We start from the raw sequence: 26,798 nt of genomic DNA, 5'->3' as shown, positions 1-26,798 counted from the left end.
AATGCAGTAGAAAAGTTAATCTTTCTATTGAATCTGATGGAATTATCAGTGGCTTGTCCAAAGGAATTAAGGCTTCTCTACCAATTCTCATTTGCTAAACTATTATGGAGAACTTTATGCCATGCAAGGTAACAGAATCACTGGGCTAGAAGATACCCAACATATCAACATATGCAACACTTTTCATTAAATTCCTGAGATTAAAGTGTTGTCATGCTTTCTTTAAAAGTCTAAATGTAAAAATACACCTCCATTGATTTTTTTCTTTTATTATTATTATTATTGTAGTTTGTAGTGTTTTATTTTTTGATACCCCCTTTTGGAACCACTAATGTTCCACTGGTTCTTACCATCTCTATATTGGAACATCTTCATCCATGACTTTTCTGATGCCATGTCTATGAATTACCCTATACCCAGACTTTTTTTGGTTAACATTTTCCTTAGTTTGTTTCTGTTACTTCCTGTAAAGAACATTTGCTCATGAAATACCATTTCTGTTCTTTGCTAGAAACATTGTCACAAAATTAAAATATTATATACTGAAATATAGCCCAAATCAACTCACATCTTAGAATAATTTTAATTGTAAAATGTATTATATTGATTTACTAAATCATATTTTGTTTCATTTATAACCCTTTCCACCATTTAATAATGAGCAGAATTTTTTCTGAAGAGTTAGCCATGGTCAGAAACCTGAGAAACCAGAAGCTCAGGAAAATGATGATCAACATGGGATTAGAGATTAAATATATTGGCTGAGTAAGGGATTATCTTGAACAATTTTGCAATTAAAGATCTGAAATATTTTACAAAATGCACATACTCTACTATCATGATGTCAGAAGAGTAGTATAATCTATATTTCACTAACTCCTCTAGAGGCTAGGTCATTGTATTTACTATGTTGCCTTTTTGAAGAGAAACAATGATGACTGGAAGGAATAGACCATGGGTATTTTTGTGTTTGTGTGTACATGTACATGTGATTATTGTTGATTGAGTCTGTTATTGGTTATAAAAACTAATTACTCATTGAGTAATAGAATTCATTGTGAATGAGATTTGGAAATTGAGATTGTGTGTGTGTGTGTGGGTGCATGTGTATGTGTGAGACAGACAGAGAGAGCTACCTCCCCACAATTATGTTTATCATTTAAGTTCTCTATGAAAATTTAATACATGCTTTATCTCTATCCTTTTAAAAATCACTATGTAGTCTAACAAACCAGTAAATTTAAAAGCTATTTAAAGCAGTTATAATAAAGCAAAGTGCAGAGAAATATTTTAAGAAGTCACTTGAAGTAGAATATAGTTATGCCGTGAAAGTAAGACATTTCAAATAGTATCCCAAGTGAAGTTTTAAATGACTAGAGCTCAGCAGACATATTGGAAGGCAGTATATGTAGGTATTGGGTAGCTCAGTAGAACTATAATACACAATGTCTGCTCTTTTACAGTGCACAACTTCATATGAGAGATGACCCAGGTGTGCATATATCTGACTAGTCCGCATTAGGACAAGTGAGAGCTGCAGGATGCAGTGGAAGTACAGAAGAAAATGTGACATTGCATATGAAAACATAAGAGAGAGCATTACAAAAGAAGTGGCATTTGAGTTAGATCTAATTAGGACAAAGTTCATATATTTTTAAAAATTTTTTACTGAAGCCTTGAGATCTATTGAAGACAGAAATAGATTCAGTGGAAGTTATTTTCAGTATATGATCAATTGGAAAGTGATACATTTCTAATAACTAGTTGGCATATTTATGTTAGAGGAAACTTTCTATAAGTAAAGTAATAAAGACATTAGGTGTTTAACAAAAACAAATATCTAAGTTGAGACTTAGAAAACATGCATGAATAAATTTTAGGAGCGATAAACTGAATTTCAATTATATCCTAATGGTTTAGTGAAGTGATGTCAGCATCATAAGACATCCTTCATATTTCCCTCCCCAACTTCCACAACAAAAATTAGGCATCTACCCCTGAACAATGCCTCCATGAGGGTTGTGGGATCCAGACCATATGCTAAGGGACTCAGGAATTTACCAACCTGTGCATCAGGTAATAGCAGAGAGACCTCAGTATCACTTGCAGTCCCTGCAGAAACCTGTGAACTGATGCTAGTCCCTGTCAGTCACAGCCCAGGAGCACCTAAAGAACAATGACTTGGCAGTCCCCCATGGACAAGAAAGCCCATGTGTCCAGGTTTTCAGAAGAGAATTTCCAGCACTCCAGTGGAGAAAAAAAATTTTTTTGGAATGTATTGGAATGGATAAGAGAAACCGCTTGACTTTCCTTGCACCACCCTTCCTCAAAGATGGCACAGCTTGTGGCTGAGACATTATCAGCCATAATTTCTCCCATAGTGAAAGGGGAGAACAGGTAAGTGTTTTCTTGACTTCCCCAACTGTGTGGTACACTTCCAAAGAGACTCCTTTCTATCTTGAAGAATCTAGGCTACTAAATTGCAAGTTCCATGACTAGGCAGAGGGATGAGATTGGGAGAGTGGTAGATAAAATAGAGGGCATTAAACGGATATGGTCCCTGATGGCTGAACTGTGGACTCTATTAGGAAGTCCATCCATGAACTGCTGGGAAAGCATCATCCATGGATGTCTATGACTGCCCTGAATGTCTCACCCACACACCACTCCCACTCTGTGGCTGGCTCCTTGTGTGAGTTTCCAAAGGCAGAAGTAACAGAGAGTTTTGGTAGATGCCTAGGGAGTACACAAAAAAGAATCAAACAGAAATTCTGGAGCTGAAGAAGTCAATGAAATGAAATGAAAAATGCAGTAAAGAGCATCAATAGATAAACAGGCCAAACAGAAGAAAGAATCTGAGTTAGAAGGTAAGAAACTTGAAATCATCCAGTTAAAGGAGAATAAAGAAAAGAGAATGAAAGCATAAAGAAAGCCTATGTGATCTATGAGACACCATAAAAAGAAACAAGGTGTAAATTATTGGAATTCCAAAAAGTGGGGGACAGAAAGCTTATTTAAAGGAATAATGGTTGAGAATTTCCCAACTTGAGGAGTGATTTGGATATATGAGTCCATGAAGGTAATAGCTCACCCCATAATTTCAATCTAAAGTGATCTCCAAGAAACATTATAATAACTGTCAAAATCAGACAAGGACAAAATCCTAAAAGCATAAAGAGAAAAGAAAAATTGTAACCTACAAAGGAACCCCCATTAGTCAACCAGAAAATTTCTCAGCAAAAACCTATGGGCCAAAAGAAAGTGGGATGATATATTCAAAGCGCTGAAAGAAAAAAAATGTCAATCAAAATATTCAGCAAAGTTATACTTCAGTATTGAAAGAGAAATAAAGACTTTCCCAGACAAACAAAAGTTATAATTCATCCACTAGACCTGCCTTATAAGAAATACTGAAAGGTGGGGCGCCTGGGTGGCCCCAGTCCGTTGAGCGTCTGACTTCGGCTCGGGTCATGATCTTGCGGTCTGTGAGTTTGAGCCCCGTGTCGGACTCTGTGCAGACAGCTCAGAGCCTGGAGCTTGCTTTGGATTCTGTGTCTCCCTGTCTCTCTGTCCCTCCCCTGCTCATGCTCTGTCTCTCTCTGTCAAAAATAAACATTAAAAAAAAAATTAAAAAAAAATACTGAAAGGGGTTTTGTAATCTGAAATGAGAGAATGTTTGATAGTAACATGAAAACATATGAAAATACACAAAACACTGGCAAAAGTAAACATGTAGTCAAATTTGGAATACTCTAATATTGTAATGTGGTGGTATGTTAAGTACTTAACTATGATATAAAAATTAAAGGACAAAGTATTAAAAATAACTATAGCTACTATAATTTGCTAATGAATACACATTACAAAAAGAGATAGATTGTTACATTGAAATCATAAAAGGGGAAAATAAAAGTAGTTTTGTATGCATTTGAAGTTAAAGTGTTACCAGCTTAAAATAGAATTTTACAAAGATTATGTTTTAGGTAAGCCTCATGGTAACCAAAAACCAGAAACTTATGGTAGATTCACAAAATTAAAGGGAATATTAGCATATCAACACTATGGAAAAGTCACCAATTTACAAAGGAAGGCAGGAAGAGATAAATAAAGACATAAGGGAACTACAAAAGAGTCAGAAAACAATTAAGAAGATGGCATTACTCTACATGTAAATGGATTAAATATCCTGATCAAAAGGCATAGAGTGGCTGGATAAAAACAAAAAAACAGAATCAACAACAACAACAACAACAAAATGGGACCCACTATATGCTGCCAACAGGAGACTCACTTAGCTTTAAGGACACACATAGGCACAAAGTGAAGCGATGGAAAAAGATATCCATTCAAGTAGAAATCAAAAGCAGGGTTAGCATTAAATTTATATCAGGTAAAATAGACTTTAAGACAAAAACAGTAACAAGAGTCAAAATGGTTATTATATAATGATAAAGGGGTCAATTCATTAAGAAGATACAACAATTGTAATCAGAGCACCTGACTATATTAAGCAAATACTAACAGATCAAAAGGGAGAAATAGGTAATACAATAATAGTAGAAAATTTCAATACTTCACTTTAATGACAGATCATCCAGACAGAAATCAATAAAAAAACAATGGAATTGAGCCATCCTTTAGATTTAATGGACCTAATATAGAATATTCTATCAAACAGCAACAGAATACATATTCTTCTTATGTGTGCACAAAACATTCTCTAGGACAGATTATATGTTAGGCCGCAAAACAAGTCTCAGCAAATTTAAGAATATTGAAGTCATACCAAGTATCTTTTCCAATCATAATGGTATGACACTAGAAATCAATAACAAGATGAAAGATGGAAATTTTTCAAATATGTGGAAATTAAACAACAGACTTTTGAACAATCAATGAGTCAAAAAATCTTAAAACAAATTAAGATGGAAAAACAGCACTCCAAAACCTATGGGATGCAGCAAAAGTAGTCCCAAGAAGGGAGTTCATAGTGATAAATAACTATATTTTAAGAAATTTCAAATAAAAAACCAAAGTTTAGACCTCAAGGAATTAGATTTTTAAAAAGTACAAACTTGTACAAAAATACAAGTTCAAAGTTAGCAGAAGGAAGGAAATAACAAAGATCAGAGCAGATACAAATGAAATAGAAACCAAAAAGGTAATAGAAAAGACCAATGAAACTAAGCACTATTTTTGGGAAAAGATAAATTTAGTAAGCCTTTTTCTAGACTAAGAAAAAAAGAGGCAAGACTCAAGTAAATAAAATAAAAAATGAAAGAAGAGACATCACAACTGATACTACAGAAATACATGGAATCATAAGAAACTACTACAAATATGCCAACAAAATTGGGTAACCTAGAATAAATTGATAAATTTCTGGAAACATACAACTACCAAGATTGAATCATGAAGAAATAAAAAATCTGAACAAGCCAGTAACAAGCAAGGAGATCGAATCAGTAATCAAAAATCTCCCAACAAAGAAAAACCCAAGACCAGATGGTTAAAGATGAATTAATGCCAATCTTTCTCAAACTCTTCCAAAAAATTCAAGAGGAGGGAGAACTCCCAAACTCATTTGGCAAGGCTAGCATTATCCTGACACCAAAGCCAGATAATGACACTACAAGAGAAGAAAACTATAGACCGATATCTCTGAAGAATATATAAGCAAAAATTCATAACAAAATATTAGCAAACTTAATTCACTAGCACAATAAAGGATGATATGCCATGATCAGGCATTATTTATCCCTGGGAAGCAAGTTTGGCATTTGCAAATCAGTAATGTGATTCAATAATGTGATACACCACACTAATAGAATGAAAGGTGAAAATCATATGATCATCTCAATAGATGCAGAAAAATCATTAAGCAAAATACAGCATCCTTTTATGATTAAAACTCTCCACAAATTGGGTATAGAAGAAAGATACATCAACATAATAAAGGGCATATACAACAAACCTACAGCTAACATCATAGTCAATGGTGATAGATTAAAAACATTTTCTCTAATCAGGAACAAGTCAAGGATGCCCATTCTCACATTGTTACTCAATATAGCACTGGAAATCCTAACCAGAGCAGTCAGGAAATACACAGAATTTAAAAGACCTCCAAATCAGAAAGGAGAAAGTAAAATTGCCTTTGTTTGCAAATTATATGATCTTAAATAGAGGAAATCCTAAAGACAACAAAAAAAATGTTGGAAGTAATCTGCAAATTCATAAAAGTTATAGAGTATGAAATCAACATACACAAATCAGCTGCAATTCTATACTCAAACGATAAACTATATGAAAAAGAAATAAAGAAAGCAATCCATTTACAATAGCATAGAAAACAATAAAATACATAAAGATAGATTTAACCAAGGAGGTAAAACATCTGTATAGTTAAAGAAAAAACACAAGACTTTGATGAAAGAAAGTGAAGGAGGCATAAACAAATGGAAAGATATCTCGTGTTCATGGGTTGGGTGAATTAATACAGGTAAAATGTCCATATTACCTAAAGCCATCTATAGATTAAATTTTTTAATGTTTATTTATTTTTGAGAGAGAGAGAGTGGGAGTAGCGGATGAGGCAGAGAGAGTGGGAGACACAGAGTCTGAAGCAAGGTCCAGCCTCTAAGCTACAGCACAGAAACTGACCCAGGGCTCAAACTCATAAACTGCAGGAAAATGACCTGAGCTGAAGTTGGACGCTTAACTGACTGAGCCACCCAGGCACCCCAAGCCATCTACAGATTAAATGAAATCCCTATCAAAACTCCAATGGCATTTTTTCATAGAAATAGAGTAAATAATTCTAAAATTTATATGGAACCACAGAAAACCCCAAATAGTCAAAGCAATCCTGAGAAAGAAGAACAAAACTAGAGGAATCACATCTCCCGATTTCAAACTCTACTGTAAAGCTATAGAGATCAAAACAGTATGGCAATGGCATAAAATGAGACACATAGACCACTGGAACAGAATTGAGAGCCTAGAAATTAACCTGCATATATACAGTCAATTAATATTTGACAAGGAAGCCAAGAATACTGAATGGGGGAAAATATTCTCTTCAATAAATGGTCTTGAAAAAACTGGATAATCACACACAGAAGAATCAAATTAGACCCCTCTCTTATACCATACACAAAAATTAACTTGAAATAGATTAAAGACTTAAACATAAGATCTCAAACTGTAAATTGCTAGAAGAAAACAGGGGAGAATCTTCTTAACATTGGTCTCAGCAACATGTTTTTGGCTATGACATCAAAAGCATAAACAAGAAAAGCAAAAAAAATAGTAAGTGGGACTACATCAACTAATAAGCTTCTGTGCAGCAAAAGGAGCAATCAACAAAATAAAAAGGCAACCTACGGAATGGGAGAAAATATTTTTAAACCATATATTGAATAAGGGGTTAACACCCAAAGTATGGAAAGAACTTCTACAACTCAACAACAACAACAGCAACAAAAACAGCAAGCAATCTGATTTTAAAATGGGCAAAACATGAATAGCAACTTTTCGAAAGAAGACATCCAAATGGACAAGTACATGAAAAGTGCTCAACATCACTAATTATCAAGGGTATACAAGGCAAGACAACAATGAGATGTCATCTCACACCTGTTAAAATGGCTACCATCAAAAAGACAAGCCATAACAAATGCAGGTGAGGATGTGGAAAAAGGAAACCCTTGTGTACTCTTGGTGGGAATATACATTGGTATAGCCACTATGAAAACCAGTATGGGGGTTCCTCAAGTATCTAAAAATAGAACTACCATACAATCCAGCAATTCCACTTACCTCTGGGTGTTTATCCAAAAGACATGGAAAAAGAATCTTGTCAAGGTACTTACATTTCCTTGTTTATTGCAGCATTATAGAAAGATGTGCTATATATATTTTATACACACACACATGCACTGGAATATTATTCACTGAAATTATTCAGAGAAAGAAGGAAACCCTGCCATTTGCAACAACATGGATGGCTTAGAGGATTGTGCTAAGTGAAATAGGTCGGACAAAGACAAATAGTATATGATATAATTTACATGTGGAATCTAAATTAGCAAACTCTGAGAAATGGAGACTAGAATGGTGGTTACCAGGGCCGGGGGTGGTGGGGTGGTGGGGTGGGAAAATGGGGAGGTTTTGGCCAAAAGGTATAAACTTTCATTTAGAAGATGCATGAGTTCTGGGGATGATTTATGTACAACATTGTGATTTTAGTTAACAATAAAGTATTATATGGTTGGACGTTGTTAAGAGAATAGATTTTAAATGTTCTTACCACAAAAAAAGTAATGGTAATTATGCGACATGATAGAGGCATTAGCTAACACTACAGTAGTAATCATTTTGCAACATATACCAAATGGTCTCACAGTTCAGGAGTCCGAGTCCCATGTTGGGCTCTGTGCTTGGGATTCTTCTCTCTCCCTTTCTCTCTGCCCTCCCCCCACTCTCAAAATAAATAAAAATAAAACTTAAAAAAATTTAAAGGAATAATTTAAAAAACATCCCATATATTGTAAACTTATACAGTATTATATGTCAGTTATATCTCAATAAAGCTGGATAAAAATCCTGGTGGTTTATGTAAATTTGGTAAATAATATTATAGCACCTATGGATTTAAAAGCACAAAATAGAAGGTCAATTTTCCCAATTTGACTGCAAAACAGACAGCACACAATTACATACTACTACAAAGCTAAAGATTTGCTTCCAATTGTAAATAAAAACAAAACATTCCCCCCATGTTTGACATTGTAAATATTCTTTCCAGTCATCTCTAAATAAGGAAGTAGATTTAGTATCTATGATATAATCCCTAGAAAGTAGATAGCGAGGATATTGCAATGGTTGATATAGAACGGAGTCTCAATGAAAGACCAGCTTTATTACATTTGTAAAAATGAGACCTATATTCTCCTCAGGATTGATGTAAGAATTAAAGGAATCTATATAGAGAAAGCTCAGGACACATATCACATGCTGGATCAATATTAAATTTTGTGTATTTTCATTCTATGATTAAGTTAGAAAACATATAAACTACCAAACCTGGAACAGGAAGAAATAGAAAACTTGAACAGATCAAAAACAAAGAAATTGAATCAGTAATAAAAAAAACAAAACAAAACAAAAAATAGAAAAGAAGGGAAAACATCCAAACTCATTCTATGAGGCCAGTATCACTCTGAAAACCAGATAAAGACTCCATTAAAAAAAAGAACTACATGTAAACCAGTATTTTTTTTTTTTTTAAAACTTATGTGCCAGCACTGGGTTAGGTGCTTGAGGGACAGACAGGAAGATTAAGTTTCTGACTTTGAGGAGCTCCCACTCCAGAACAATGACAAATAAGCAAATAAGGTCCCATGAGAAACATACTAAATTTTATATAAGTCAGAAATAGGATAGTAGCCAGTATTAATGACATGTGTATCTTTCTGGAAGGCCAGATTTTATAATATTAATACACATTTCACTGTTATTGGTAGAAATACTGAGTGAGAAATCAGTCAGAGTGTTCTAAGCATTTGTAAATGTGAATTAGCTCAATAAAAGTGAAAAGAGAAAACATGTACTTCTTAGCACGTTACTACAATTCATCCATTTATTAAATAAATATTATTTTAGTCCTCTGTGTCAGAAGACATTCTAAGCTCTTGTGAGACATCAGTACACCAAAGAGATAATCATCTCTGCCCATTTGGAGGTTACATTACTGACACAGGAGATAGAAATTATACAGTAATATACGGGATATGAGAGAAAGAGAATAGTCAAAAGTAACCATAGGAGTTTTTAACCTGAGGAATAGGAAGAATGGAGTTACCTCTGTAACAGTAAGATGAGGAAGGCTGGAACAGGTTGACTAAGGAGAGAAAAGTTCAGAAATTTAGTTTAGGGCATGTTAAATTTGAGGTGTCTATTAAATATCCAAATCAATAGGCCAAATACGCAGTTGGACACATAAATCTTTAGTGCAGCAAAAAACTGGAGCTAAACATATTTGGAAGTCATAATTATCTGTATGAGATTTAAAGCCTTGAGAATCAATGCGATCACAAGAAAATAATGAGGATATAGAAGAAAAGAGAATCAGGGACTAAACCAGGGGCACTCCCAATTAGTGACTGGAAAGGCAGAGTAAAGAATAAAATGACTGTGAGGAAATGAACAGTGAAACAAGAAGAAACAAGATCATAGGCTGTCCTGGCATCCAAGGGAAATAAGTGTATCAAGGCAATTCAGTAACGCACCGTGTCTGACACTGCTGGATGATCGAGTAAGATAGAGAATCCACCACTGAATTTAATAGTGTGGTGGTCTGGTCACTGGATTCCTATCGAGAATTGTTTTGTTTTGGTAAACTGGTAGAAATGAAAACCTGACTAAAGCGGATTTAAAAGGGAATGAGGGAGAAAAAGGGAGAGAGAGAATACAGTGAACACTTGTAAGTATTTTTGCAAAGAGGAGGAAAGAAAGCAAGAAGTAGTGAAGGAATAAAGATCATTTTAATATGGGTGCAATAATAAAATGCTTGCAAGATACATTGAAGAGCTGAAATTACTGAAGTAGGAGAGAGAAAAAAAATGTTGAAGTGACACCCTTATCTAGGTAAGAAGAAATAGAGAAATAAGGTCTGGTGCACAGACAAAGGGATTGTTTTAGGTAGAAGCAGGGATAGTTGATTTAAGGTAACAGGTGGGAAGTCAGATTATGTGGGTGTAGAACTCGGTAGAGAGGTACATGTAGTGATAAAAGTCTGAAGGGAAAAGTCTCTTCTGATTGTGTCAATTTTCTTAGAGGTGTAGGAAACAAAGTTGTCAACTGAGAATGAAGACCAGGTAGGAGGTAATGGTGATCTGAAGAGAAAAGAGAAGTGTGGAATCCAAGTCCAGGAAACTGGGTCAGTGGGAGGTCTGGGGAACAGTGGTATGATCCCTGGGCAGCATCAAGGGACCATTTGAGGTTAGTGCTTCTGTCCAGCTGCATGGATGCAGGCATGGAGTGGGGAGAGCTGGATATAAGTAGGATGGAGTTTTTGCCAGACAATTAAAAAGGGGTGAGGGTATCTGGGTGGCTCAGTCAGTTGAGCCTCCAACTCTTTTTTTTTTTAAATCTTTATTTATTTTGAGTGAGTAGGGGAGTAGCCCAGAGAGAGGGAGACACAGAATCAGAAGCAAGCTCCAGGCCCTGAGCTGTCAGCACAGAGCCCGACTCGGGGCTCGAACTCACAAACCATGAGATCATGACATGAGCCCAAGTCGGACGCTTAACCGACGGAGCCACCTAGGTGCCTCAGAGCCTTTGACTCTTGGTATCACTCGAGGTTTGTGAGTTTGAGTCCCACATGGGACTCCGTGCTAACAGTGCAGAGCCCATTTGGGATTTTCTCTCTCCCTTTCTCTCTGCCCCTCTCCCACTTGTGTGCACATGTGCAATAAATAAATAAACTTAAAAGCAGGGGGTAGTTTAAGTGTGTATGTGTATGTAAGGAGTGATTATTATGAATGGCCATGGAATTTAATATATTCAATAAAAGTAAAGACGACATTAAGTAAGTGAGGGACAGTGAAAGTGTAAGATCAATGCACTGGTGTCTTGGTTGAGTTAAAGGATTCTTTAAATTGGGGTTCAAGATGAAATGAACTGGAAAGGTAGGTGGTGCAGAATGCGGGAAGTAGAGATCATGATCAGGTCACAGTTATTGGCAAAAAAAAGATGTTTAAGGTACAACATGGGGGTGCGTGTGTCAGGAAGGGTAAAGAATACAACCATTGGAGGAAAGGAATTTAAGAAACCTAGAGAACTAAGTTGGTAATTTAGGTTTGTGTATAGAAAGGCCATCTATACACAAACTGGAATTACCAAGGTTTTAGGTAGGGGGGAGTCAGGCTGGAGATAGTGCCAGTGAATATAAAGCCAATTCCTAGTTTTGAAGAATTACATATTTGTGCAAATTCCTAAGAAGATGCATATCCAAATGCACAAATATTCTGCATCAATATTTTGTCCTGGTTTTGCTTTTAAGTTTGAATAGTTTTGTGATGCTAAAAAGAAAGAGAATGAAAGAATAAAGTACACACAAAATAAAACCCCTGCAGAAAAATCTCATTTAATATTATTATAATATAATCTGATTAATTAATGTGATATAATTATATAATATAATTATGTAATATAATCTCATAAAATATTATTAAACTATATCCAAGCAGCATGGATCGACAATAAAAAAATACCGTGATACAAATGATAATATTTACTCATAAAAGGAAAAATATTATCATGTGCCAAATAGTGGATAACATTTTATTTGTATTTTTAATCTGCAAAAGAAATGCATGATTACTATTAAATGTGGAAAATTAATAAAGGAAAATAAAATAAAAATAAATATCCTACATACCAGTCTCCCCATACAAATCCAGAGCTCCAGAATAACCACTGTTAAAGACTCTTTGTATATTCATACAAAATGTTTCTAAACATATGTAAATATGTATCAATATATGTAATTATAACAGGTTTATTTTTCTTTTGTTCCCCACAGATAACACCATACACAACGTTATGAAACCTGCTTTTTTCAATTCACAATATTTTTTGATCATTTTCCACATCGGTATATAAGACCTAAAATTATTTTTAATATCTAGATAATATTTGTTATATGTTTGTATCACAATTGATCAAACCCGTCCCCCATTAATGGATAGGTAGGTGATTCCCAGGTTTTTGCAATTAACAAACAATGCTGTAATGAATGCCATGTGTGAGTATACCTATAAAACCAGTTCCTAGAAGTGAAAATGTTGGATCAAAAGATAAGTATCTTTTAAGTGCTGATAGATACTATCAAGTTGATAAGTATTTTTCCATTTACTTTCTCCAAAATTTATAATGGGTTTACCTTCTGTAAAAGAAAGTTGATTACAACTATTATAATGTTGATGGTAGAAATTTGGACTATTGACTAATCATTTGGACTACAGTCAAAAGAGTCAAACTGTCAAGCAGGATGTTTGACCCGCTACACAAATTCATATGTAGGTGAAAAATAATAAATAAAGAGGCTCATGGCAACACTGTTTTAATAGTAAAAAAACTATCCATCATTATAGAATTATAATTTATGATATGTTCCTATAATGGAAAGTTATACATCAGTAGAAGTTACTGAACCTGGGGGCACCTGGGTGACTCAGTTGAGCATCCGACTTCAGTTCAGGTCATGATCTCACGGTCTGTGAGTTCGAGCCCTATGTGGGGCACTGTGCTGACAGCTCAGAGCCTGGAGCCTGCTTTGGATTCTGTGTCTTTCTCTCTCTCTGCCCCTTCCCGACTCATACTCTGTCTCTCTCTGTCTTTAAAAAATGAATAAATGTTAAAAAAATTTTTTAAAAAGAAGTTACTGAATCTTACGTCCCATATCATAATCTCAATTCTCAGAAACAACATGTTGAGGGTAAAAAGCAAAATGTGAAGAGATACTTTCAGTATAATACTACTTATATAAAGATTTTAAAACATGTAAAACAGTGCTTCATATTATATATGCGTGCAAGTTGTGTGGGCCATAATTTTAAAATACAAATATAAAGTTCGTGCATGAAGTTCAAAATAGCTGTTACCTGAGAAGGGAGTAATAGGAATGGGATCAATATTGAGTATAAAGGAGTCTTGCATTGTACCATATCTTATCTCTTCTGAGAATCTGAACTAATATGACAAAAGAAGCCAAGATGAAATTTTAAAAAGGAACAAATTCATAACATCACATAAGAAATATATCTCCAGAATTATGACCAGTCCCATTTTGTTGCCTTGACTGCTTTAGGTAGTCTTTGGTCAACCATGAAACCAGATGAGTAGTTTTAAGTAATTTGTTCCAGAACCATCCGATTTGGTTCAGGTGTGCCCCTTCTATTTCTGGCCCTTTTGTTGCTGTTCTTAAATTGCTCTTTCTTGTCTAGCGTGCTTAACTGTTTATACATCCTTGCCTCATACTATTGGCTTCCTTTACTGGATCCCAAGTAACATTTCCTACTTTATGCCTTTTTTTTAATACTAATAAATATCTAATGACTAAGAATAATGTCTAGGTTTGAAGACAGAAAGTCTCATGGTTTATGTTTCTTCTATCCAAGGAAACATGTCTTTTATCAGTACTGGAATTTTCTCTATTTAATCTTTACAAATATCAAATCTCCCCCATTAACTCAGTTATCTCTAGAACATCTGTTAGGTTGCTGAACATTTTAATTCTACTTATCATATATGTTTTTTAATGTTTATTTATTTTGAGAGAGAGAGAGACAGAGTGTGAGCAGGGGAGGGGCAGAGAGAGAGGAAAACACAGAATCTGAAGCAGGCTCCAGGCTCTGAGCTGTCAGCACAGAGCCCGATATGGGGTTTGAACCCACAAACAGTGAGATCATGACCTGAGCTGAAGTCAGAGGCTTAACTGACTGAGCCACCCAGGCGCCCCTACTTATCATATTTTTTAACGTCAAAAATGACATTTATGTACTTTGGGTAAATCCTCACATCCGTCTACAAATCTTTAATTCTTATTTCAGCTGTATCATACTGTTAAATTCATTCCTTCAGTTTTAAATGCTAATTCTTGGGGCACCTGGTTTTTATCATTTCATTTACAAATTTCTATTTGACTTCTTTTTCTCAGTATTGGCCTATTCGTATTGCATAGTGTTTTGTTTCTATTCCCTAATAATTTTAATCATTTTGAACATGCTTATTTATTGCTTATTTTAGATTATTTTATTATCCCATATTCTGCAGATGAAATGTATCATTTTGGTTATGCCTGCTGAATGTCCGTCCCTTATGGAGGTTTATTTCTCATATAGTATGTAATTTTTCATTGTGAGTTTATCTTAAGTTTTTTTCTTCCTTTAAGACCTAAGATTTGAAAAAATGATTTTACAATAATTTATAATGATTTAGATTTACACTGACTTAGCAATTTTGCAACTGCTTCTGCCAAGCATTCCAAACTATCATTGGCCTGATACTGATTTTTATGTTACTTTAGACACTGAGGAATTCCTTTCCACAGAATAGCATATGACCAGATTCAGAAGTGATTTGAGGCAGTGCCTGAGTTTTAATTCTTTCTAAAAGACTTTTTTTTTCCTGAAAGACAGGATAGAGGCAAGTTTCTCTGAATTGCTGATTATATTTTTTAATTCTCATTTCAGTGAAAAACACAAATTCTTGAGGCTCTATGCTCTATTCAGTGGTTGTCAATTTCAACTTCTGATGTTACAAGTTAAGACTTCAGCCTTATTTATACTTGCACAGACTTTGAAACTAAACCCTCTGGGAATTTGGACTTTTTTCTAGATATTATGTACCTCCTTCTACTCCTCAGATCCCTAGGTCAGCTTTCATGTTTATTACTCAGGTTTTAGTTATCACTTTATTTTTGATTATTGAAGGCTTCTTTTTATTTATTTGGAACTTAACCATGCATTTTAAAGCATTTTTATTGTGTTTTATCTAGAGTTTCTAGATGTTGGCAAATGAATTCTATGTTCAATCCACCAAGTTGTCAGAATTGAACACTCTCATAGGTTTTGTGCGAATTATTACTTTTATCTTAGTAGCTCTCATTTCACCTTGAAATTCCTGGGGATATAGACCGTTCTGATTCTGAGGATATAGGATTTATGCTGGAACCCATCCATACAGATCTTTTTCCTGAAAAACTGTGAATAAACTACATCGAGTGCAAAAGAATGTCCTGTACTCCGCTTCTTTCAGCTGAGTCTAGGTTGGTAATAACAGGATGTATTTACTAACACAGTTGTTTCTGCAAACAACTGACTTCCTTAGAAAGTCAGGCCCAAAATTCATAAAATTATGTCATTCCTGGTGATATAGCTAAGGATTCAATAAGAGTCGTTAGAGATTTCAGTTGGTAGATTTTAGCAAGGCCAGTAACTGAGCAGCTCACTGAATATTCTTTGTCTAAATTGATGGGCCATTTTACATTTTAACTTTCTGACACCTAAGCACCTAAATCATGGGCCATGAATTTATGTAGAATGATCAAATAGAAAACATGGCATAATCCTTTTTTGACTTTCCTCCTTTCCAACTGTTAGAAATGTGATGACCATATACCACACTTTTCCTGAGATAGTCCTGAAATACGTTGTTCTTGAGAAATTAACAGACTACATCCTAAAGTTAAGATGATATGCTATGGTCACTCTGTCTAAATAAGTAGGCTCTCCAGACTTCTGGGACTGTTTATGCAGAAAATAGCAAAAGTAAGTCTGGGTACTTCTCTGGCATTATTCTAGTTGCCTGACAATTTCTGGGCCACCATTGTTGCTCAATCCAGCTGAGACACACAAAGAAGAAAGCATCATAGCTCCTAATTCTGGGTTGATAGAGATACTATCCAGTTGGCCTCTGGCTGGCTTACTTCATGCCTTACATATTTCACCTTTTGATATCAGTTATTCAGAGAAGGGAGAGAGTGTCAGTCTTCTCTTACCATAATCTTGTCATAAACCTTTTATTTTTCATGATATTCCAACCAATCCACTATTCTTTATACAAAGCCTAATAGGAACTTTCTTGTTGCATTGTCATTGTCCCATACATTACCAACCAACACAAGCTGTAACAGGGAACAATTATGCAGTCACATAATTGCATGCTTATTTGCTAATACCATCAAGACATGTTCATGAGGAAGGCATATAATATCAACCAATCCTAGATACTAATACAAGATTTAATCGTTCCAAACTTTAATAATAATTCTAACAATTCAAAATACTCCTTGAGGATGACTGCTTCCTAAGATCATTTTATTCCAGTGAAAAATGATATTTTAGCAAGCAGAAACAAAGTTAACTAAAATTATGATACTCTTACACTCAAAAATCTCTTAGCACATTTGATAAATGAAATATATTTAAATACCTTGGATTCTTAAACTATTTCTCCAGAATTTTAACAAATAACTAAGGCTCCTTACATGATAGAAAAGTGTTGTTATTATTAAAAAAATTTTTTTAATGTTTATTTATTATTGAAAGAGAGAGACACATGGTGTGAGCAGGGGAGAGGCAGAGAGAGAGAGGGAGACAGAGAATCTGTGCTGAGCTGTAGGCACAGAGCCAGATGTAGGGCTCGAACCCATGAACCACGAGATCATAACCTGAGCCAAATTTGGACACTCAACCAACTGAGCCACCCAGGTGCCCCCAAAGGTTTTTTTTTATTATCAGTATAGTTATATTTTCCTCCAAATAAATGTATTGACTTAAAAGTTTAATGGAATATTACCAGGAAAAATCTACCCTTTTGATTTGCAAAATCTACCTCCACTTCAGCTTCCCTCTACCTCTAATTTCTCTATACCCAAATGCAATAAGAATGAATATTATAGGGACACAAGTGAGTAGCATTTGAGATGCAGTATGATTTCATATGATGTTCTTGATGCTGGTTATCTCTTCCTACATGGAAATAGTATTTCAATAGGCCCTACTATATTGCTAATGGTATTCATCATTATCATCACAATGTATATAAAATTTGAATGTTTCTTAAAATCATTGTAATATGAAATTACATTTTGATCATTAAAGATCTTATTTGACTTCACTGGCATTATGACTTCTTTTCTGAGTCCTAGAAAGATCTTTCACCACCATAAGCAAACCATTTTTTTCATAAATCTTACTTTTATTACAGTTAAAAAAATAGACAATCATACTAAACTTGTATTCTACAGGTAAGAGACCTGTGAAGTAACTGCAAAATCCAAATCCATAGCATTTTAAAAGGTAAAGCCTATGTTAAATCTCTTGAATTTTTTCCCAAATTGGTTTCCGTTTGATATAAACTTGTTTATAACTATCATCAGTGTTTAAAGAACACTGAATAAGATGCATTAAAAATTTACAAAGCCAATTGTAGCAACGTAGATGGAACTGGAGAGTCTTATGCTAAGTGAAATAAGTCATACAGAGAACACAGATACCATATGTTTTCACTCTTATGTGGATCCTGAGAAACTTAACAGAAACCCATGGGGGAGGGGAAGGAAAAAAAAAAAAAGAGGTTAGAGTGGGAGAGAGCCAAAGCATAAGAGACTCTTAAAAACTGAGAACAAACTGAGGGTTGATGGGGGGTGGGAGGGAGGGGAGGGTGGGGGATGGGTATTGAGGAGGGCACCTTTTGGGATGAGTACTGGGTGTTGTATGGAAACCAATTTGACAATAAATTTCATATATTGAAAAAAAAACTGAGAACAAAGTGAGGGTTGATGGGGGGCGGGAGGGAGGGGGGGTGGGTGATGGGTATTGAGGAGGGCACCTTTTGGGATGAGCCTTGGGTGTTGTGTGGAAACCAATTTGACAATAAATTTCATATATTGAAAAAAAATTTACAAAGCCAAAAGTGATAAAGTCAGGGACTATAATGGGGGGATTTTTTTTTTCCCCAATGGCAGGATCCAAAAGTGGTTTGGAGTTGATACTGAAAGCATTTGTGGCCTTTGTCAGAAAAGTTTTTGAATGAAATTTTAGAAGACTTTGATGTATACCTTCTAGGATGTTTGTTTAGAGCAGAAATCTGAAAAAATGTTATTCTAAGACCTGCTTTGTATTTTGTATGACCTATTATAAAATTATAATACTATAAAATAAAAAATTTTCAAAGGAAATTAACAACAAAACCAAATATAGAATTGAATCCCTGTGAAAGTCTGAGCTGAGAAGTGATAACTTAGGTTTGCTGTACGATTAGCATTGCCCATGACCCTCCTATGGGTGCACAGCAGCTGTTAATGGAATTACACTTGAGTTAAGGTTTCTATTTCAAATTATCAGCTATCCCATCCATACCACCAAAAGTTTCTGCACTGCTAGTGAAGAAAAGATGAAGAAAAATAAACATCAAATGTTCTGAAATGCACAAAGACTAAGGCTTCCATAGCTGTCAGTAATAACCGTAATTTCTTAATAACAATAGAATAAAAATGAACACAGATAAAAGCTAAATTCTATCATAATATTTTAATGCCTGGGAATTGAAGCTAAATAAAGATGAAATCATTTATTAAGCTTAGAAACTGAATGAGGTAGTTATCAGGATGTCTAGAAGTGACCTCCACAAAAAGAAGTTTGGGAAGAAGAGGGTGGGGCGAGTCTGCCTTTACAATGTTGCCCAAGGTCAGCCCTGAGGGAAGACAAGTCTTCCAAGTCTGTGTTTCCACCTAAACACCTACTTCTGCCCTTTTCATTGACCTGCCAGGCTTGCCACACAGTGGGATAAAATCAAGTCTAGAAACAAAAAGGTAATCTTTCTGTCCCACCCATTCTAAATTAAACTTCTGCATTCATCTAGTCTGAGAAAGCAGCTATTTCAAAGGCTTCTTTCTGTGTGAAGGATGGGATTTTTCATCATACTTGTGCCTTTTTCCAGGCTTCACATTGCCATCCCCTGGCATGTCAGTGCAAGGGAATGCCTAGAGGAGATCTACGGAAGGTGCAGCTGTCAGTAGAAAGGGAAAAAGAACTTCTGGAAGGAAGATTCATAAAGGAGGTTAGTTCGCCTAAGGGAAGAAACTTTGTAATTACTTTCTTTTCTTTCTCTTCATACATATCCTTGTAAAAATACAAAATGAAACAGGGAGGCAAAGGCATGAAGTTGAATCATTAATTCAGATGCTAGCAAACTAGCCCATCTATGATCATCAAATTAGAGAAAAGATGTGAGGATGGAGTCAGAGGCCAGAGCGATTTGGCCAAAAGCTGAGGAATGTGGGTTACTTCTACGAGCTGGAAAAAGCATGGATGAGTATAGCATGGGAAATAGAATCAATAATATTGTAATAACATTGTTTGGTGACAGATGGTAACTATACTTATCGTGATGAGCACTGAGTAATGTATAGAATTGTTAAATCCATATGTTGCACACCAGAAACTAATATAACACTGTATGTTAATTATACCTAATAAAAATAATCCAATTAGATATGTATAATAGATATGTGTTGGTCTAATCCCACGAAAGTTTAAAATAGAACCTGTTTTTAAACAGGTCATTCTGTGAGAAATAGGTAACTGAAGTATGTATAACAAGTCTAATGGGAAACAGAGTTAGTTTCCAATTCGAGGATTAATGAAACTAAAAACTGCTCTATTGGAAAGTGTTTTGCTACTGAAAATTAATTATTTCTTCCAGAAAGTCCACATACCTCTCAAATAGCCTTTTTTTTTTTGAAGAACCAACTGATTTAAATAGAAGAGATATTTATCTTACAGGCAAGGTTTTAATTTCCAAGTACAGGGCACCTAAAGCGAGTTACATCAGCTTTCCTTTTTATCACCTTCTATCCCTTCTTCCTATGTCAAAGAAAAAACATTCTGGAACCTTCCCTTTTTCGTTGCCTGTAGGACTTCACTTTATTTTTTGTTTCTTCTTTCCTCAATTTCTCTCTACTGATTTCATATCCTTATTTTATGAAGGAGCTGAGGTTTTTCTAATCCTGACTAAAATCAAATTTCACTCAACAGTACCTTCCCGCTCAAGATAGAAAATGTTATCTCTCTTTCTGTTCACTGGTAGATGTCTTAAAATTTAAAATTACTCTTCAGCTTTCTCATTTCCCATTTTGTCCTAAGTCCAAGCCCCTGTCTCTGCAAATCTACTAAACGTCTTCTCGTTAAAACCCATCCATGACCTAATAATAATAATGGAGTCCATCAGCTCCAAACCTATTCTCTTGTTAATCAACTACTTTATGGGTTTGCTAATGTTTCTGATTCTTATTTTAGTAGTCAGTTTACTTGCTTTCTTTCCTAGGAAATTCTTATTCCTCCAATCTCTCCCATTACTTCCCCACAATTAATTAATATTCTTTCTGGACTCTTTTCACTCCACCTAATCTTTTTTTTTCTTTTAATGTTTATTTTTGAGACAGAGTGTGTGAGCAGGGGTGGGAGGCAGAGAGAGAGGGGGACAGAAGATCCCAAGTGGGTTCTGCTGAGAGCAGTGAGCCCTATGCAGGTTTTGAACTCAGGAACCATGAAATCATGACCTGAGCTGAAGTCGGAGGCTCAATGGACTGACCCACCCAGGTGTCCCAATTTAATCTTTTTTTTTTTAAGTTTATTTATTTTGAGAGGGAGGGAGGGGCAGAGAGAGAGAAGGAGAGAGAGAATCCCAAGCAGGCGCCATGCTATCAGCACAGAGACTGCCACAGGGCTCGATCCCACAAACTGGGAAGTTATGACCTGAGCTGAAATCAGAGAGTCGGAGGCTCAATTGACTGAGCTGTGCAGGTGCCCCCACTCCACCTAATCTTAGAGTTACACCAAAGTCATCTTTCCTTCACTTTTATTTCTCACTGATGTTCATTTACTGTGATCTAATTCTTGCCACAGCTTCATACACACTCATATATTCAGCTTTCTTTCTAATCTATGGACATAAAATTTTCACACTGTTAACACAATTGTTTTTACCCTCTTACAGAACATCTTTATCTTAGAGTATGTGTTATTATGCCAAATGCATATCATCAAAAGCCAAATTCATTATCTTTACTTTTGTTGTGGGGGGGCGGTGGTTGGGGGGGGCAGGGAGGAGAAAAGCAGCACAACATTCTCAGGCTTCATTCAGATTGGCTTATTTACCATTCTCTGTAATTTCTCTGTATAATGTCTTATAGTTCTCTATTGCCTTGTATTTGCCTGCCTCACTCCTTTGTGCCTGGAGTGAACAACTTTCTACATTTATTTGTTTATAACCCACTCATTCTTTTTTTTTTTTAAGTTTATTTATTTATTTATTTTGAGAGAGAGAGAGTATGCATGTGAGCAGGGTAGAGACAGAGAGAGAGGGAAGGAGAATCCCAACCAGGCTCTGCACTTTCAGGGCGGAGTCCGACTTGGGGTTCTAACTCACGAACCATGAAATCATGACCTGAGCTGAAACCAAGAGTCAGATGCTCTGAACCAACTGAGCCACTCAGGTGCTCCATATAACCCACTCACTCTTAAAGATCTAATTTAACTATTATATCCTCTTAAAATTGTTTTCTCTGGGTTCTAAGCTCCCCATGGACAGAAATGTTGACTCTTATTTTGAATCTCAGGATGTAACACAGTGCCTGGCACAAGATAGGTGCTTATATACCTGCTCTGTTCACCTTCTCACCTTTTGTCACTCTTATTTTGATGTTGGTAATATTTTGAGTGATAGTACTATTTGTGCATATACATTTCCATGCTAAATTCCATGAAGAACACTCCACACCTTTGTTTATGTCTCAATCTCTACCATGGATAGTTCTTGGTAGATGCATGGTACTCAATAAATATTGTTGTGGAAGTGACACATTTTATTTAATCCCTTTCCTTTCTCAAGATATTGCAAAAGTAGGGCACAGTCTGTGCTTTCAGTAAGTGAAAAAAAAAAAAGGTGGGGGAAGGCCAGAGCATGAGATGATGTTTTTGTGAGCATCAATAGACTAATCTATATGTATTGTCCACACTTATTAGGTAGAAGGAATAGAGATGTGAGTTAGTATGTTACCATCCATATCATTTATGGTCAAAGAATAGAATAATGTACCTCATCGAATGGGGAAGGAGAATACTAAGAAACAGAGTCTCCATAGTCGTTGTCTTAGACTAATTTTCCTGGGTGCTTTGTCAAGAGCCCTGAGACAATTGAGTAGTGCATATAATATGCCATTAAATAACATAATGTGTACTTTGACAGAAGCTCTATTTCATAGAATTAGCAGACACACACACATATAGTCAATGTCAGCACACCTGGTATATGCCATTTGGATATGTCCACATTAGAGGTAAATTGTGTTACTGCTATGAAATACATTGAAAACTGTCAATCTGTGTTTTAGCCTTGTCTCTGAATCTAATTTAGCATGTGGCTATGGAAAACTGAATCTCACTGCTGCAGTTATTTTAAAACAATGAAATAAATAAATGTTAAAAATCTGTGGTTCTAAAAATTGCCATGTGTACAGAACTATGTGGAACTTAAATCTCCTTATAGGCCTCACATGTCCAAAGAATGGATCTTTTTCCCTTGGTGGTTCGAACCAGTCTATAAAATCTTTCCCCATAGCTTGCACAACCTCTGACACAGCACAACTACCTCTTTATAGAAAAACGATGAGTAAGATAGAAACATACCAATGCACCCCTACTACCTGCCACCTCTACCACCACCATCACACACACACACACACACACACACACACACACACACACACACACACTAATGTACACACACACTACTCTTCCCAAAGGGAAGAAAATGAGGCACTTCAAAACAATCTCACAAAAATAATTTTTGAATGTTTTAAATTTTCACTTAAAATTGATATAAATGACAATTAGGACTTTTAATGTGGGATTTCTAAATTGCTCTCTCCCCATTAAATTGATAACAATGAAAAGAGGATTTAGGGAGAAGTCATGAGAAGCAGCAGAGAAAAGCAAGGCTGTTGCATGCAATTTCCAGCTCCTGAGTCATTCCATCTTTTAGCACAGCTAATGCAACATGACCAAAAATATTTAAAATGTGAGCACCTTACACAATATCAACTAGTTTAAATGGCACAGTCCTACCATCACACATCCACCAAAATCTAAGCAATATCCATTTTCTCAGCAATTAATTTGTTTTCAGTTTACTCCTTACATCCATACTAGGAGAGGGAGGGGGTCTGTACTGTCATTCCAAGTCTGTTAAAGACATTATACAAATATTTCATGGGAGAAATGACTTACATATTTTTTGTAAAATGGAAAAAGAAAAACCCACATAACTAATCCATACCATCATAGCCGGCAGGAATTGTTTAGAAGGCCTTTGGGCTCAGAATGTTGGTGTGCCTTTGAGGCGTCTATCACAAGGCTCAGCCCTGGGCTTTGGCAAAGCCACTGCCATGTTAATCTGCTTCATTACATCTCTACAATTTGTTCACTGCATTAAGGAGCAGTATTTCCCTTGTGAGAGGAAGACCCATCCTTCACTTTGAAAGCTTTACCTTCAAAAGGTACACAAATGTAGTCACAGATGGGCACTAAAGGCCAGAAAGCCAAAGAAATATTAAAATACAACATGTCAGAGTCAAATCTCATTTCAATGCAGGAAGATTTAAAGATCCAGGGCAGCTAGAATTAGAGCTTTTCCATCTTTCAGATCTAAATCCAAGCTTACAAAGCGCACACTTTAATTATTATTAACACAGATAACAATTCATGGATAGATCAAAGGTAGAATCATGTTGCCTTACCTGAAATAAAGGGAATTGTAAATCATAGCACAGAATCCATATTTGTGGTGAATATAATAGTCTCCAATGCAGTTCTTCAGAATTTTGACTGAAGCAGAAAATAAAATCTCACATGTGTTCCATCCTCAAGAAGAAAAAACGAGAAAGGACGACCGCAGCATCCTCTCTGCTTCTGCTTTAGCTTTCTGTTCTGACGCTCACTCGATGGTACCCACTGTCTGTTAGAAAGCAGCATGCTAAATTGAAAAATAAATAAATAAATAAATATAAGCCTGCGTCTTACATGACAGCTCCATCTTCTGGCCAAAACTGGAACCATTTTCATTCAAGATCCTTTGGCAATGCTACATTTAGCAAGCTTGATTAAATGGTGTATATAGCACATAATTCCACTGTATTTCAAATCAACTACCTTAATTAATTGTAAATTAAACATTTAGGAAGCATTAGAGTATACATTTTTAAAATTTGTAATCCTACTTTTGGGGTTTAGTTAAATTTACTTACATTATATTTAAACTAAATGGAAGCTTTTCATAGCATTACAAACTTAATGTTTACCTTAAGACTTACTCAACTCAACCTGAAAAAGTAACATGTATCTCCTATAAAATAATTTTAGTTGCCAACTTTATCTTTACTGGTACTTTTTTGTGGAGAAGTTGTTTAAGTTTTTACTACTAGAGAAATTCTTTGTTATGTTGTTACTTTTGTTATTTGGGGGCAGTTTTGGAGGATTAAAGTTAATGCAGGTAATAAAATTACTAAAAGGCAAACTAGAAAATCTTTAGACAACCCAAGCTTTTTAAGATATTTCAAAATATACAGATATCAAATTACGTGCTATATGGAATTTGATAATTGTAGTAAGTGTGTAGTTATGTAGTACCAGGATGGGAGAAAAATTAAATTATTACGAGAATGAATTTGGGAAATAATGTCCATTATACTGAGCATATTATGTGTTCAATGTATATTTGTTTAATTTTTCTATCGTCAATTATGAAGATCTGGTTCATTCTTAAATTTCTAAATAAGAAGATGGACAGCTTTCTTTCCACTTTTTTACAATACCATTCAAATTTGGGGACAGGTGTATGAACTAAAATTCCCCCTACTCTAGTCTTTTGATATCCCAGAGCGGTGATCATTGGTTGCTGTGTGGTAACGCTATCCGTGGTGCTGAAACCAACACCAGAGCTTAAAGGATTCTAGATCTTAAACTGGCCTGAAATGTTGTCATTGTAATATTTGATATATATTTTATCTAAAAAATTTTAAATATAAATTTTATTTATTTTATTTTAAAATATTGATAAAATATTTGATATAGAATTATTTGACATTTTATCCAGAATAAGTGCTAGTATCCAAGATACAAATATCTAAGAAATATTTTATCCACAGAATATGTAGTACACATGTTGACTAGAAGCCATCATGCTGATAAATCCATTTATTAAAAATATGATTATCAGCCACACATTTTTGTCCTTTTTTAATATTTCATTTTATCCTTGCTGAGGTCATATTATGTAGATTGAGCCACCATTAGTGCCCCATTGAATAGATGAGAATACCCAAGCCCACTCTTTAATAATTTGTCCAGAGTTAAGTAATAAGCGCATCAAAAGAACAAATCTAGTTCTCTAAATTTTACCTGACCACTATACCTACAATATAATTAAGATACATTTGTATTGTTTCTAAAGTACATTACTAACATTGCACAAATAAAAAACGTGACTTAGTAGGTCACATTACTTAAATATGTACACTCAACTATTTCACCTCATAAGTTTTCTGCAAAAATATAGGATACCATTGTAAATTCTCAGAGCACATAAGTCATGATAATTTTTTTCAAATTTTCCAGCAAATCACTCCTAACGGCCAAGAAACTTGAACTAATCAGATTAGAGCTTGAGACGCCACAAACATGAAATATCATTGAACCTTCACTTTATCTTTAATATCATACAAATTTTATAATAATTTATATAGAATTTAAATATTTTTCTTAACATATGAATCAGTTGTCCCATTATTTTGAGGGTAAATGTTACGCATTAGGAAGATGTGTCTAACTTATCCTGGGATTTTGTGTACCTCCAGGCATGCCACCACATGCTCCTAGGGGTACAATATTCCAGTTTGAGGACCATGAACTTATGTGCCATAAAATCAATTTATCTCAGCAAATAGGTAATTACCTAAAATATTTTTCATTTATTCCTTTATAGCATATACCTTTAATTTTGACAAATCACAAACATAGAGTTCAATATTAACAGGTTATACCTTTAAAAATATATATTTTTGCATCCATTTTTAGCATGCTCTTGTCAAAGTCACTCTGGTAAATTGTAAACATTTTCACAATCCTTTCCTCCTCCCCTATTCATGTTGTTTGCAGTGTGAATACTAT

General features: G+C 35.0%; 1 protein-coding gene across 3 annotated transcripts in view; it reads right to left on the bottom strand.

Moving 5' to 3' along the window:
* Window positions 1–24,610, bottom strand: part of SCN2A (sodium voltage-gated channel alpha subunit 2) — a 139,291-nt gene extending 114,681 nt beyond the window's left edge. For all 3 annotated transcript variants that reach the window (XM_053215216.1, XM_053215212.1, XM_053215214.1), the window contains exon 1: window positions 24,371–24,610. Coding sequence is in view for 1 of the 3 variants with exons in the window: in XM_053215214.1 (XP_053071189.1) it covers window positions 24,371–24,396 (26 nt within the window). In the remaining 2 variants the exon portion in view is untranslated. The remainder of the gene's footprint in view (window positions 1–24,370) is intronic.
* Window positions 24,611–26,798: the final 2,188 nt, after the last annotated feature.

This window comes from Acinonyx jubatus, chromosome C1 (genome assembly GCF_027475565.1).
Source record: "Acinonyx jubatus isolate Ajub_Pintada_27869175 chromosome C1, VMU_Ajub_asm_v1.0, whole genome shotgun sequence".
NCBI classification, from domain to species: domain Eukaryota; kingdom Metazoa; phylum Chordata; class Mammalia; order Carnivora; family Felidae; genus Acinonyx; species Acinonyx jubatus.
The sequence above is the reverse complement of the archived record's forward strand: the minus strand, read 5'-3'. Positions and strand labels throughout refer to the sequence as shown.